The sequence below is a fragment of the Cyprinus carpio genome, chromosome A6 (genome assembly GCF_018340385.1).
Source record: "Cyprinus carpio isolate SPL01 chromosome A6, ASM1834038v1, whole genome shotgun sequence".
In the NCBI taxonomy this organism is placed as follows: Eukaryota; Metazoa; Chordata; class Actinopteri; order Cypriniformes; family Cyprinidae; genus Cyprinus; species Cyprinus carpio.
Window position 1 is genome coordinate 23,439,924 of NC_056577.1, and position 16,555 is coordinate 23,456,478.

General features: G+C 34.7%; 1 protein-coding gene across 1 annotated transcript in view; it reads left to right on the forward strand.

Moving 5' to 3' along the window:
• Nucleotides 1-16,555, forward strand: part of oca2 (oculocutaneous albinism II) — a 79,771-nt gene that overhangs the window by 14,547 nt on the left and 48,669 nt on the right. The window contains 5 exon segments of the mRNA XM_042758512.1: nucleotides 2,746-2,817; nucleotides 4,808-4,873; nucleotides 6,114-6,170; nucleotides 7,748-7,873; nucleotides 9,650-9,787. Of these exon segments, the coding sequence (XP_042614446.1) occupies nucleotides 2,746-2,817; nucleotides 4,808-4,873; nucleotides 6,114-6,170; nucleotides 7,748-7,873; nucleotides 9,650-9,787 (459 nt within the window).

A 16,555-nucleotide genomic window follows, 5' to 3' on the forward strand; every position in this document is an offset into this window, starting at 1 on the left:
ATATATATATATATATATATATATAAACAAAAACTGTGTCCCTCTTCATTTCAGGCTGCAAAGCAATAAAAATGTGATTATTTTAATATATATATATATATATATATATATATATATATATATATATACACACACACACACATAGAGCGATAGATAGATAGATAACCAAATGTAATGAATTATTTTTACACTATAATTGATTTATTTTAGATGATAACCATTATTTTGTAAGTGCTGTGGTTCAGGTAAACCCTATGTTATGGGGACAAAATGTCCCCAAAAAGATCCTGAAATCCTTGTCCTTTTGGGTAGGGGAGATATGAGTAAAACCATAATTTTCATAAAGGTATGTTTAGGAGTAGGGTTAGTACAGGGGAATATACAGATTGTACAGTAACGATACAATTACTATGAAACCCATTACTCCTATGGAATGTCACCATAATGATAGAAATACCTGTGTGTGTGTGCGTGTACCTGCTTAATCATATTTTGGGGACAACCTGGTACCTAGAAGTGAGCAAAACCTGACAAAATCACCAAAAACATAATACGTTACATTATGTCATGTAATACTGCACTGTATATAGAGACATTACCATAGTAGAGACTGCACATTACTATATAAAGTTCAGCTATGGTATAGATTCAGTCATATGGCACAGTGAGGACTTTAGTCCACTCACAATAAAGTGCACTGATTGTTAAAAGTACTAAATTGAAAGAAGATCCCAATGTTGCGTTTCAGTGATTAAATCAAATGTTCTTGATATATATTACAATAATCTTACATTTTGAAACAATGATTGTGTCGATGAAATGTGTAATTGTAATGAAAGCGTGAGATCAGGTTTTGAAAGAATGACTAGTGGTGTTACAAATGTGTTCAGTTTGGATTTTTGAAATTATACACCTTACGTGTAAAAATAGTACAGCATAGCATAATAAATGATCAGCATAGCAATTTTAGTGGAAAAATGTAAACATTTAAATTAATTTCTCTATGTCTTACCATTTGGTTTGTCCCCCTTTGGCTTTAATGACAGACAGCAGCACTTGAGCTTTGAATACCATCTAACGATCATGTTATCGAATGTAATTTGATATCTTCAAAAGAGTCTTGTTATCCAGTGTAAGGAATAATATCTGTCATCAATACCCCCCCACCCCCTTTTTGGCTGGTTTGATTAGTGACCAAGAATTAGTGTGGAATTTCTTAAAAAGCATTTCTTGGTTTAAGATCTTACAAAGTGATAAAACTTTATTTATTTTATTTAAAAATAGATTTGATTAGCATTACAGATTCCAAAGTCTGTGGTCTCAAACTTTTGGACTCCATTGTAAATAAGGAAGTCTTTGTTGTATTGACCTGTGCCTGATCTTCCTCTCTGCATTGCACAGCAGCTTGGTGATAATCCTCTGAGCTGATCTAGAATCAGCACTCTGAAACTACTTTGATTAAAAGGGCTCAGATGGTGAGTTTCATCAGCAGCTCTGATAGCTAAAACTAATTTGAGAGAGAGAGAGGGCTAAACCTGAAATCGGAGCTATATAATAGTATGATATGCTTATAAATATTAATATGCCTTAAAAGATTCATGAATAATGTATTTTCACAATCTAATTGCAGATATCTTGTAAACACTTTAATAATGGCTGATAGATTATTCTTAAATTAGACTAGAGTTACAGTTTCTCATTAACTGGGGGGCTTTGAGCATAAAACTAACATTAGATCTCACACAGGCACATTTTGACATTTCATTTAGCCATAAACTCTTTCTTACTATATAATTGAGAGTAATTGGTTTAAATTGCAAAACAGAGAAACATTAGTCTCAGAGGATACTTTCTTATGCAAAGCAACACAATGCATATCCATGTTGCTGATTAATTCTGCTCAGAAAGCAGTGTTCAAAGATTTATCTTAATGACCTGTTTTAGACTTACAATCACAACATTGCACCAAGTGTTCCTCCCCCTCAGGGAAGTTGTCGGACACAGATTACTTGCTCCTTCGAGACTGGAGTCTTTAACTGTTATCCTGCATGTTGTATACTCATCGCCCTTCTTTTGCTCTTCTAGCTGATTACACGCTCTTGTAATGACTGCTCCATCTTGACACATGACACCCAAAGAGGTGCATCAGACAAAGTTTGATTCAGGTGTTCCAGTCAAGTGCTCTCACCAGGAAAACAAATGCTGAAGATGTTGATATCTGACAGTGCACTTTAAGGCAGCGCTTTTAGTCCAGAGGGTGACTGAAGAGCAGAAGAGCAGAAAACCAGAAAACGTTTTCGACTGACCCATATATCCTTGTGAATCTGGATTTATCATTTGATTATAAGAGTGCATAAAAGGGTCAGAATGAATTAAATGTAAGAAATGAGGTGGATTGAACATAAATGAAGAGTGGGGAAGAGGGTTAATTGGCATTTTTAATGAGCAAATTTGTTCACTTGTCCAAAGGCTGTTTTACAGCCTTAGGTTTTACACATTTAATAGTGTTTGCTAAGACAAGCATCACTGTTACTGTTGCTGATGCGAAGTATTCGGGGTTTGAATCAGACTTATGATTTTTGCCTGGCTTAGCAATTCCCTGCTTTGTGCATAGGGAAGCACAAATCTAGTTTGTGGTACATTATTATATGTCCAGATCTGTAATAAAATTGCCAAAACATATTGTACTCCAATTATGATATATTACCTCTATCTTATTTTTTCTTTGTTTATTTGTTGTTGCAGATTGTCCACCGCACTCTGGCTGCAATGTTAGGATCCCTGGCTGCTCTGGCAGCGCTGGCTTTCATTGGAGATGTAAGTTTTTGTTTTAGAGAATGTTAATTATTCCATTCTGATGAAGATTGCTTACATTGTGTCAAGAGCTGGACTCTGGGTTTTTATTAAATTTGAGAACTGCAGTGATGATCTTATTTTCATTTGGTGAAAGTAGCCTACACTCTCAGAAAAAAGGTACAAAAGCTGTCACTGGGGTGGTATCTTTTCAAAAGGTACACTTTTTTGTAACTTTTAGGTACTAATATGTGCACTTTAGGTATTAATACTGTATGTACCTTTATGGAACCAGTATGGACTCTTTGGGCACAAAGGTGTGCCTTTTGAAAAGGTGCTTCCCCAGTGACAACTTTTGTACTTTTTTCTGAGAGTGTACGAGAGCTCAGCAACTGTCATAAATAATATGTAGTGGCAAATTCAGAGCATTAGCTTTAGTATGTTATACAAACCCTGGCAAAAATTGTGGAATCACCACACTTAGAAAATGTTCACACATGTAATAACAAATAAATGAATCACAGATATGTCACGAAACTATTTTTTTTTTATAATTTTACATTCTTGTTAAGTGAAACATACCTCAAACAAATGAGATTAAAATCATTTAATGAATGGAAAATTGTTAAACATATCAATGAGGGGGAAAAAAATATGGAATCAACCAAAAAAACATCATTAGTACTTGGTTGATCCTCCTCTGGCTTTTATGATGGCCTGAAATCTTAGGGGCATGGACTACATTAATGAAAAACGATATTCTTCATTAAGCTGGTTCCAACTTCAAATATCGCTTGACAGATCAGCTTTGCAAGATGGAGCCTTGTCATGGACCAGTTTTTTCAATTTCCACCATAAATTTTCAATTTGATTGAGATCCAGACTGTGTGCTGGCCATGCCATTGAGCTGATATGCCTTTCCTGAACAGCTTTAACACTCTTTGCTCTGTGGCAAGATGCATTATCATTCTAAAAAATGACATCATTATCACCAAACTTCTTTTCTATCGATGGAATGAGAAAATTGTCCAAAATTTCAGTGTACACCTGTGCATTGACAGTTCAGGCAGGGTTGCCATTTCTCCTGGCCCTTTACCTGACATGCAACCCCATATCATAAATGAGTTGAGAAATTTCCATTACCAGACAAAAGTTCCAGCATCATCTCCTTGTCCAAGGCAGATTCATGATTCATCACTGAATATCACTTTCATCTAATCATCAGCACTCCATGACTGCCTCTCTTTAGACCACTGTAACCTTGTTGTCTTCTTTTTAGGTGTTAATGCTGGTTTTCCTTTGGCTTTTCCATATGTTTTCTATCCTGATGCTTTGATTTTTTTTTTGTTTTGTTTCTTTGTGTTTTTTTTTTTTTAACTTTCCATTTTGTTTATACTTGCAGCAAATTTTAGAAACAGAGAATATCCAACTTCTTTTGCCACACTCCATGTTGGATTTCCATCTTGAAAGAGTTTTATAATCCCTTCCATCGTTTCAAGTGACAGCTCTCTTGTTGGGGCCATGTTTCCTTACTATTAGCCAAGTCCAACAGCTTGTTAAGATCTGTAAGCACTCTCTTTTAACTGCTGAATAATTAGCATTTTAGATATGTGCCGGTATTTGTTTCAGAAACGCACATAACAAGCTGATTCCATCAGATTCCATTTTTCCTCAACATTGAACGATTCCATATTTTTTTCCTCTACTTGATATGGAAAATAATTTTCCATTAATTAAAATAACCTTATTTGTTTGAGTTATGTTTCACATAACCAGAGTGTTAAATTAAATAGTTTTAAATTATTTTAAACAAAAATAGTTTTGTGTCATATCTATCATTCGTTTATTTGGTATAAAGTAAAATATATATATATATTTTGCCGGGGTTGTATATTGTAATGGATGCAATTATTTCAACAATTCAGAAAACCCTGTTAAGACTGGGATGTGAAAATGCTATTCTGTATCTGAGGAAGAAGACAATGACTATTTCATCCCATTGTCTTTACTGTAGAGGCCAAGTCTAATGACTGTTGTGGAATGGATTGACTATGAAACACTTGCCTTGCTGTTTGGAATGGTAAGTATAATTCGAACAGGTCTAAGAGCTCTCCGGCAGTGCACCGTTTATTCTATGAACATATGATATCTCAGATCGTGTCACTTGTTGAAAACATGTGTGCTGGTATATTTAGATGAGATTGGATTTATAATTTTTTCCTGGTGGATAATAACATCTAATAACAAAATCTACCTTTGATAGAATTACCCAAGCCAAATCTAGCAATGTTTCAGCTCGTCTCATAGTGAATCTTTAAACTTGCCTTTAACAAACGCCCCATAACCACATAACAATGAGCTAAAATCACTCAGAACACCCTAGAAATGCTCTAGCAACAACAACTATGTTTTCTTCAGAAACAGTCTAGTTATTTAATGGTTCCAGACAGCATTAGAACCTTGTCTCTGGTGTAATGAGATGATTTAACCTGCCTGTTTGGAGAAAGTTTTCCTGCTATGTGCTTGACAGTTTTAAACCTCTAATCCAACCCCTAACCCCAAATATTTAGCCTCTTAGGCTGGTCAGCCTGACAGGCACTTAGTGTAACACCTTTCTTTAATGTGCTGTTAACAGTGCTTCTTTTAGAAAGAATTCTTTAGGGGTCTGAGATCATTTACGGTGTTACTTTGAATTGCACTAAATCTGTAGCATCACAATCAGTCGAAAGGTTTGTTAGCTGTGGCTGTTAGTCTGCATATGACATGAGTCCATATTTTACATGGTTCTGCAACAAAGTGTGACCAAAAAATATGAATACAAATTAAAACACACAGCATCTCTAATATTATTGCCAAAGTGACACCATTTTCAAGATCTCTGTTTGTTCAGTGTCTGTCTCCATGGAAACAAATACATTTAATCAGCCCCCATCCAGAAGACTACATGTAGGAGTATATGAGGAAAAGCATAAAAGAAAATCAGAGACTGATGATAGAAAATGAATCACAGCATCCATCAATTTCAAAGACTGACTATAAAAGAGACTGAGAGTCATTTTACATTCAAAAAGTTAGCTTTAATAAGCTCAGAAATATTTATGTTTCACTTTATTGATTTTCTATATTTCAAAGATGTCTGTTTCTGTATCTGAGGCCAACAAAAAAAGAGAAAAGAACGATATATGTGGCATGAAATTGAGTGAGAGACCGTGTGGTATTTGAGACATAATGTGATTTTATAGCAACACATGTGGCAGTAAGCACTAAAAATAGAAACCATGAAATGTTCAAGTCTCATAACCTTTCCTCTTTACTTTCAGATGATACTGGTGGCAATATTCTCTGAGACTGGTTTCTTTGATTACTGTGCAGTGAAGGTGAGTTTTCTCAATCATTATGTTGAAAATGCTTATTTGTGATTTGTTTGTCTCTTTACAGTAGATACAGTGTCTTGGCCGAGAGAGTTGTTTCCTCATATTCTCCCTAAAATTAGGCTACTTAATCTATCCCACCCACCTTAAATATAATATTATGCACATTTATATACATTATATATGTACAGATATAAATACCTACTAACATTTAGCATGCTGTCTGTTATTGATTCAGTCTGATATGCATTTATTTTGCTTTATAAATGTCCCTATTTTTGATATAGTCAGTGTATCCCATCATGCTACTTTACCCAGTAAGCTTTGGGGCAAAGAAGTAGAGCTTTACGATAGCTTTCCTGAAAATCCCTATCATTCACTCACATGCAAAGTGATGAGAATCCCACAAATGTTTTATACATTTGAAATTTCTGGGTGAATATAAAGCTTCAATAGAATTAAACAAAAAAGAATCAGACAGAACAAATCTTTGTGAAATGATGCAACCATTCATAAATTGTGAATAATATGGGTTTGAATTAATGAAAGTCTAAAAATAAATCTTATGATGAGCGTCATTGGATGGATATCCCATTACTTATTTTTATAAAAGACCTGTTGAAACATTATGGATGTAGTTTGGACATTATGAGGGGCACACGCTTATGTCCTCTCATCCCATTCATGAATATTAAGAGGGTTCTGGACGAGGACATGTTCTGCAAATTAAAATATTGCCATAGAAACAACCCTCTTGATTGAACTCTTGATGCATTTTGTCTTGAAATAAAATTCAGGCTTCTTCAATCCATGTGTAGTTGTGAGCAGGTGAGTTAAGACCCGTTCACACCAAGAACGATAACTATAATGATAACGATATTAGTTTCCACACCAATACACAATAATGTTCTGTTTATTATAAGTGCTTATAGCATCTGCTTGATGCTTTAAATGCATCAAGCAGATGGATTCTGATTGGCTGTCAATGTTTTTATCATTAGCATTATTGTTATCATCCTTGGTGTGAGTGGGCCTTTATGCTGTTTATTTGTCAGTTACCATATTATTGAGTCAGGAAGTGGTGACATAATCGGTGGACTACAACACCCTGCTTTACCACTTGATTAGAATGATTCCAGATGGCCGGATAATGTCTCCATAGCGACAGGCTCTTAAAGTGCAGGTCTTTTGTTCTTTGAATCTTTTCTTTTCAAGCATAAACATTCTTTTAGCACTAAACCCTGAATGAACAAACACACTATGGATCTGTGTCATTTCTTAGACTGTATTCCTCATTAAAATACACCTTTGAACATTGTGTTCTGAGACCCCCTCAGAGGACTGCTCTCGATTCTCTATCTCTGAGGCACTTTTAAATCTATCTCTCCTTTCTACTGGAATTTTTTTTTTTTTTTTTGTAAAAACATGATTTTGTTAATGTTCATAAACAAAGGCAAGAGATTTTCATGCTTAATTTATTTTTGACCCAGTTAGTTTTCATCAGTGTGAAGTTGTGAAAAAAAATTAACTTTGTAAACCAGTAATGAAGTATTCTCAACAGAATTCTGTGTGTCTCCACACAGGCATATCAGTTGTCACGAGGAAGAGTGTGGCCCATGATTATCATTCTGTGCCTAATTGCAGCCGTTCTGTCAGCCTTTCTTGATAACGTAACAACTATGATGCTTTTCACCCCTGTTACAATCAGGTAATGGTAACTCTTCTTAAAACAATGTCTCTTGCTTTCTTTCTGTCTCTTTTGACTTATTTTTTAAACTTGTATAATAATTAACTTCCAGTGGAAGGATATGTGGCAAGCAATCGCACTGGAATAAACATTAAAACAGATAGTACTGAGAGAGTAGCCATAATACTTATACAATCTACATGTTGAAGTTAGACTTGTGTGCAAGAATCCCCATAAAACCTCCAGAATGCCTTTGCCTGTAGAGTTTTATTGTGCTTTGCTGTATACATGACTTATTTTTACAAACTGAGGGATAAATCCAGATTCTTTTCTTCAGTAACTGACAGCATGCCACAGATGCTGTCAATAGAGATTAACTTGTATTAAACCTGAAGCATTCCTTTAATAGGACTTTGAAGAAAAGAAATTTGTTCAGCTAAACTACTGCTAAAAAAAAAAAAAAACCCCAGAAGGCCTTGGTTTTTCTCTGGACAGGAATGTCTTTGTCAGTCTGCTTAGAGTTACACGAGGATGCAATAAGTCATGTCTTCATGCTATAAACTTACCACCTCATTGCTCTTTTCAGCTTCATTTGAGCTTATTTTCTTCCATCTTTTCACTGTTACACGTTGTCTCTCAATGTGATTCATCAGTGCCTGTGCACATTTTATTTGTGTTCTCAGTCTTTTATATGTTTTATATCCTGATATACAGCATCATTTATGTAGCATTGTTTAGGACACCATGTTCCTTCAGAAGACATGTGCTATGAAGCAATTTGGCATAATGTAATATTGTTTCATTTCCTATCCTTGCTGAAAAAAAAAAAGACCAACAAACCAACTTCGAGTAAGGATACTTTTTTTGTTGTTGGTGTTTTTTTTCATTCTACTGCAAAATTCATACATCAAATTCTTATCATCTTACATAGACCTTAAAAATCCCTAGCATTGTAGGATAGAATAAATCTATATTTCACACATAGCCATTAAAATGTTAGGCGCAGCCTCAGCATTTTCATGACATAGCTGGTGAGAAATTACTCCTTTTTTTTTATTTTGCATCCCCAATTGCATCTTCAAACACCTTTGGGGCTTTAGAGGTTAGAGACGCAGTAAGCACACACACACACACACACACACACACACACACACACACACACACACACACACACACACACACACACACACACACACACACACACACACACACACACACACACACACACACTCGTTAAAGAACGAATTTGAGAAATTAGAGAGTTCAGCTTTTCGTTACCAGGCAATTTGCTTGTGCAAGTGTTTTTTTAGTCTCCATGCCAATTTTGCAAGGAAACTGATTTGCTTATCTTTAGATTTGCTTGAAATTCAGTGCTAATAACTAAACTTGAACACAAACATGGAAATTTGTGCACCCCAGCTTAAACTTTTGCTGGTCATACTCAGGTCCTCCTCTTGCTATATTTTATGGTATAACAGAAGTAAAACACATGAGTCTGTGTAAAACTTGCAGCTACAATGCTAGGATATTGTGGTGGTTGTCATGTTGTTGCTATGTGATTGTTAAGGTGTTCTGTGTATGTTTTTTTGCATGTTTTACTGTATGTTCCACCAGGCAAAAATCATGAAAGTATGATGGATTAGAAAAACAATAGCACACCTTTTCTCAAAAAATGACTAGCAAGGATTTATCTGTCTTGAAGACCACTTGGAGACTACTCTATGTAACATGGTTGCATTGCATTGATGTTCCAGGAACATAAGTCCTAATCAGGTTTTGTGATGTCTTTTGTACTCAATTATGTGAAGTGCTTAATTTGGACCCCAGGCATGTCCTGATTGCTGAGGTAATCTTCACAAACATCGGAGGAGCTGCCACTGCTGTTGGAGATCCTCCCAATGTTATCATCGTATCCAACCAGGATCTGCGTAAAAAAGTATGTAATTATTTTCCACCGTTCTTACTTGATGCTGGGTCATTTATGGGTGAATGGATATTGTACTGCTGTCTTGTGCCTGTTGAGAGTGTCTCGGGGAACTTGTCGGACAAATTATACATGACTGTACAAATAAACAAAAACGCACAGACAAAAGCATGTGACCAAGAATTTTTCTGGCATAGAATGATAGACTTGTGCCAAAACATGCTGTCACTATCTACTCAAGGCTAAAACACCATGGCATCCTGTCTTACACCTCAGACTATTAATTATGTAGGAATACTTCTTGCCAGCTTTAGCCACACTCTGCCAAATTCTCTCTCTCTGTCTCTCTATCTCTCTGTCTCTCTCTCTTTCCTTCAGCAGAGTTTTCTCTTTCAGTAAAAGCTAAATCGCAAACCTGTCATTATGTACAAACTCCGAGACCAACAATTTTTAGCTAAGAGCATGTATGATGTTTGGTTGCAATAGATTTGTTACTCACAGTATCTCGCCTGTTTTCACACTGTATGCAAAAACAGTCTTAGGCATTTAGGCATTTTTACATATCATATTAGCACATTAATTACCATTTGAATGTAAATATACAATTCTTTTTAAAGTAAATTATAAATATATATAAAAAACATTCAATAGTAACCAGAAATCGCTTTTTTAATGCTGTTGCTTCACAATAAAAATATTATCTATAGAAATTTAGAAATATAATGCTATTAGTCAAAATCAATGTTTATGTTTGTTTATTTGGGTTTTGCTTTTCTTTTTTTCTTTTTTTTTTGGCAAATGAAAAGAGTTTACTGTTCAAAAGTATACAAAAATCTGTATTTTTTGCAGACTGGGGTGCCATAATTCCGTAATCCAAAAATATTCCCACACTGGCAAGCTAACTTTTTTCGGGTGTGGGTAGATTGTCTAATTTTTGTCAGTCTTCTTTGACATGATTTAGCATGGCAATAGTAGCTTCACACTGTCTTTTTTTCCCCCATTTTATGACAGGTGGCAACCAGTGTTAAGGTGCAATACCGCCACCTTCTCAACAATTTACTGACACTGGGTTATTTACAAGGTGAACGTCATTTCACCAAAGTACAACATTTCCTGGATCAACATCCTTGTTGATCCTGGAACGACATTCCAATCAACCAATCAGAATTGAGGGATAAGTTTTCAAGAAATGTCAGTTTTAGGCTTACAGTCAAGGTTAGATGCTTCTACACCCTTGTTATTCACATATCATTTCTCTCTGATTTTAAGAATTAATTATGGGTAGGGTTAGGGATTGGGTTAGGTCTATATTTTTCGACAGTAATGTTGATCCAGGAACATGTCTTACTTGGCAAAATAACAGCGAGTTTATTCTGTCTGTTTTTTTATTTATTTTTTATACTGTATTTGAGTGTCTGCCAGTTTGTCTTTTTGTAGTCAGGTATGTTCTTTTATTGCTCTTATTTAGGATTATGGGTTTGAACGCAGTTTGAATGGCTAACCTTTTGAGTGCATTTCATATCACAACCCGAGTATGCGTTGCATTCTCGGCATTGCCACAAGCTGGCATTAGCATAAACTGTCTGCTTCTGCAGCTAGTTTTCTCTTTTAGGGACAGTTTGAAGTGAATGATGCTGAGCAAGTTAGATCTCAGAAGTATGTTTACCTGAATAATAACAAATCAGATTCAATAGCAAAGACATTTGAAGCTAGCTCTATCATCCCATGAGATTTATTATTGTCTCCATAGTACAAGAACACACATTTAATATGTTCGGCGGGACTGTGCATTCAGTGCTTTACCCCAGCATTTGCATATACTTCTGATCTAAATCATGCAGCTTGTTGAGATGTGCTATTACCTGGTGATTTACAATAAAACAGAAATAAAAATCCCTTAGATCTGCATTAAAATTAGGACTAGACTGAGGAAATAGAATATCATACAGACTTGTGCTGCATCCGAAAATGCATACTTCCATACTATATAGTAGGCAGTGATGGGTAGATTTCTAACAAATTGTAGTCCATTACTGATTAAAGATTACATGATGAAAACTATAGTTAGTAACGTAATCTAGGCTGCACATTTTAGGTAATGTAATCTTACTACTACTTTAGGTTACTTTTAGATTAGGACCTCCTTTAGCCCACAAAACAGCGGCATGCAGTTAGCATGGGGTTGGCTACACAGGCCCATACGCAGAAAGCTGTGATGAAATGTGCTGTGACACATTGCTCTGGTCACCACTGATGTAGCTGTAACAATGTGCGACAGTCTTTGCTCTCCTCTGGGATCAATGAGCTGTGGATGACACACGGGTGGACGACAGTTCATTGTTTGGCCATCCATGTACCACTTTTGAAATTTAGTCACTACAGCAGCAGATGAGCGACCCACAAGATATGCTGTTTCCGAGATCGAAGTTCTGAGGTGCCATGCCATCACAATTTGTCCTTTATCAAACTCCAATTAATTGGCAACTTCTCTCATTCTACTATACCACACTATACTGCTCTGTGGATATATATATATATATATATATATATATAATTACTCTATATATATATATATATATATATACAGTACAGACCAAAAGTTTGGAAACATTACTATTTTTAATGTTTTTGAAAGAAGTTTATTCTGCTCATCAAGGCCTGCATTTATTTGATCAAAAATACAGAAAAAAATTTAATATTGTGATATATTATTACTATTTAAAATAATTGTTTTTAAATTTATTATACTTTAAATTATCATTTATTTCTGTGATGCAAAGCTGAATTTTTAGGATCATTATCACATGATCCTTTAGAAATCATTCTAATATGATGATTCATTATCAAAGTTGGAAACAGTTCTGCTGCTTAATATTTTTTCAGAACATGTGATACTTTTTTTAGGATACTTTGAATAAAAAGTAAAAAAAAAAATAATAAGTAAAAAAAAAAGAAGCTATGTTTTTAAAATATATATATATTTTGTAATAACAATATACACTACTGGTCAGTAATTTAGGGTCAGTAATTTATTTATTTTTTTTTAATAAAATCAATACTTTTATTCAGCAAGGATGTGTTAAATTGATAAAAAGTGATGGTAAAGAAAATATATTATTAGAATATATATTATTAGATTTTTTTTTTATTTTGAATAAATGCAGTTCTTTTTAACACTTTTATTCATCAAATATATTAGTCAGCAGAACTGTTTCCAACACTCATAATAAATCAGAATATTAGAATGATTTCTAAATGATCATGTGATAGACTGGATGTTACATGTGACACTGAAGGCTGGAGTAATGATGCTGAGAATTCAGCTTTGCATCACAGGAATAAATACTTTTTAAAAGTATATTCAAATAGAAAACTATTATTTTAAGTTGTAATAATATTTCACAATATTACTGTTTTTTCTGTATTTTTGATCAAATAAATGCAGGCTTGGTGAGCAGAAGAAACTTCTTTCATAAACATTAAAAATAGTAATGTTTCCAAACTTTTGGTCTGTACTATTATATAATATATATATATATATATATATATATATATATATATATATATATATATATATATATATATATACACACACAAAACATTCTAGTAACCACCTTGATTCCTAGTTACCGCTTAGGAACACATTAAAAACATCTTAGCACGGCAAAGCAACAGCTTAGCAACCACATGTGATGGCAAGTTCTCCTTCCAAAAAAGCATGTGTGTTAGTGTATATGGTCAAAATGTGTGTCGCTAAGTATGTGTAAGAGTCCAGCTAAAGCCCTGAATGAGACACAGAGGACAAGATGGAGCTCTTTCATCTCCAACTCCGGATGCTGATTAAAAATGCTCTCTTTGGAGCTCTCTACCCTGCAGCTCTTTCTGTCACACACTACCACAGACACAATGACTAAAGACAAAAAAACATATGTGTGTGTATCAGTGCAAAAAAGAAAGGGAGCGGAAAAAGGGTGGCTATAAAAGTATAGGAGATCCATCTTTTTCTGACAGTCTATTTAAAAGGCTACACGCCAAAAGAACAACTATATGCTTAAAAACTTCAATCTATTTGGAGCCATGAATATTTATGTCATATAAACATCTTGTCAGCGAAACTGATTTCCAACACCATCACACTTTCTGACAGAGATGGATGAATTATTGTGTGAAGCACATTAAATTAGTCGTTTAATCAAGTGCTGCTTCATGTTTTAAGAGTGTTTTAAAGAGAGAATCTCAAGGTTGGCTTGAAGGGTCATGCAAAGGTAAAGATAGGAGTTTTCAAATATGTAATGTTTTTATTACTATTATATTTTATGATGGGTGTGAATATAGGAATTCTGGGTGGTCTAAACTCCCTCAGGAGTCAAAGCAAAAGATTTTTAGTTAGTTAGGGCTCATTTTCATCTGAATCAAAAAATCTGCAATTGTTGACCTAATCTTTTTCTTTTAACTTTAGCGCATAAATTCAAAGTCAGTATGAAATGTTGTTAAAATTAATAATTGTGAAAAATTAGTTAGAAAACACCTTTTGAAAAGGAGACCTTAGAACTTTTAAGCCATAGTGAAAAAATTACAAATAAAAATGCTCCAAACAAACTAAAATTATTTTCATTTTTAATCCCTGCATTTTCAGCCACGTCAAACCGCAGCTGGCTTGGCATTTCAGCGTTGTCTTCTGATATTTCATAAATTAATAATATTAAATTATTTGTGAAATTAGTAAGCAGTAAGCTGGCCATTTTTAATGGTCTTAGTACTTTTTACATTTCACAAAGATTAGGGGAAATCTGGGATGTGAAAGATGCAACATTTGTGATATACACAATTACGGTACAATTACTGTATGTATAAAAATTGTATTAGTAAAAGGCCAGTTGGAATAAAAACCAACAGAATTTTCACAAACATCTATTATTGTAGAACATCTATAGGTAATAGTTAAGTAACTTTATTCACAATGCATTCATGTTTGTTAATAAACTAATGTTAACTACTGAAAATCAGATGTTAAGAATGTGTTATTATATGCAGAAATTGACCTTATTCTAGGTTAACAAATGCTGTAAATGTGTTGCTCATTCATTTTTAATCCGTTATACCTAAAACATTTAACTGAACCTTATTGTAAAGTCTTACTGTATTCTTTGTAAGAAAGGTCATTAAACCCATTAAACCCCATCAACAAGGGCAACTTAAATATTTCATGAAAAGTTTAATAGTTGCCATCACAGTTTTAATTTGGTTATTCTTCAAACTCTTCCATCGGAGACAGAAAGGTGAGTGGTTTAAATTGTTGTTTCTTCAGCTGGCTTTCAGAGCTGAAATCACTGTGGGGTTTGAGTTAATTTGTGGCTCAGTAGAAACATCGTCCTTGCCTGTCAAAGCGGCTGTTGCACAGGATGATGCAGCGGTAATCATGCTCAAGTTGCATTTTCCACATCAAGGTCACTTCCTGCTGGGCTACAATTGACAGTGGGAATTTTCTGAAAAACCCAATATCCATAAACTCACATTTCTGACAGGCCTAACTCTCTGAAGGGTGGAACCCATCAAACGTACCGAAGCCCCCTGCTCTATATTTTCTACTGTATAAACATCATTTTGGGTTTCCGTCCGTTCAGTGATAAATATGCTTCTGTAGTGGATGCACAGTGGAGGGCTGTGACTATCCACGTGTGTGGAGTGCTGGAGAGATTCATCCATTTTATTCCACAGGGAGAGATTGCATCTGCTGTAATTATTGACATGGATGCAGTGGTTTGTGTTATCTCTGTGTTACACGGCCAGATTTGTTTATATTTGAGAGGGCTTCTGTTTGTGTTGACAACATGCAGATGATGAATGGAGATACAACTTCATGTGGAAAAAATGACACACACACACACACACACACACACACACACACACACACACACACACACACACACACACACACACACACACACACACACACACACACACACACACACACACACACACACGTACACAGTTCAACACTTGCCATTTGCATATTTGTTGATTGCTTTGTGCATTCAATTGATACCTGTTTTGTTGGGTCTAAAAGTTATATAAAAGTCATATATAATATCACTTTTATAGAATTACTAAGAGATTCCCTGTGCTATGAAACACTTTTATGGTTTACACGTGTCTTTGCATGTGTCTGAGGGCTTGGGTTCCTGATGCAATAGAGGTAGGAGTCGATGAAACTCTGGGCTCACTGAATGACTGATCCAAACTATTTTTAAGCTGGTGCAAACAGGTGCTTATATAGTGTATGTGCGTGAGGTGCTGTAATGTAGTTTACTGATCCTTTGTTTGAGCGTAAAAGTTCTTGAAGCAATTTTTCCTATTTCTGTACTTGAAACTGATATTAGTTTCTTGAGGTATCACACCATTTTATTCAATTTAATTTTTTATATTTCATTAAATTTTTCTGTTTTGGGACCAAAATATCACTTTTAAACTTTAAACATGTTAAAACATTCTGGGTATACTGTTGTTCTCTGCTCAATTATGTAAATGAATGAGTGTTTGCATTTTTTGCGTGACTCATGTCTATTTGCTTGTGTATAGCCGAGGATCTAATTTGATTGTAGTGAAGCCACCATCTTCTCCAGCAGTCACTTAATCTGTTTATTAAGCTATAATCAGCCTCAGGATCTTTAGCGCCTCTGGATTCTGAATGGAATCTCTGCCATACAAATAGATGGATGACATGGTGCAATACAGCTTAATAAAAAGCACTGAGCTAGAAACGTGCTTTACTAATCCACA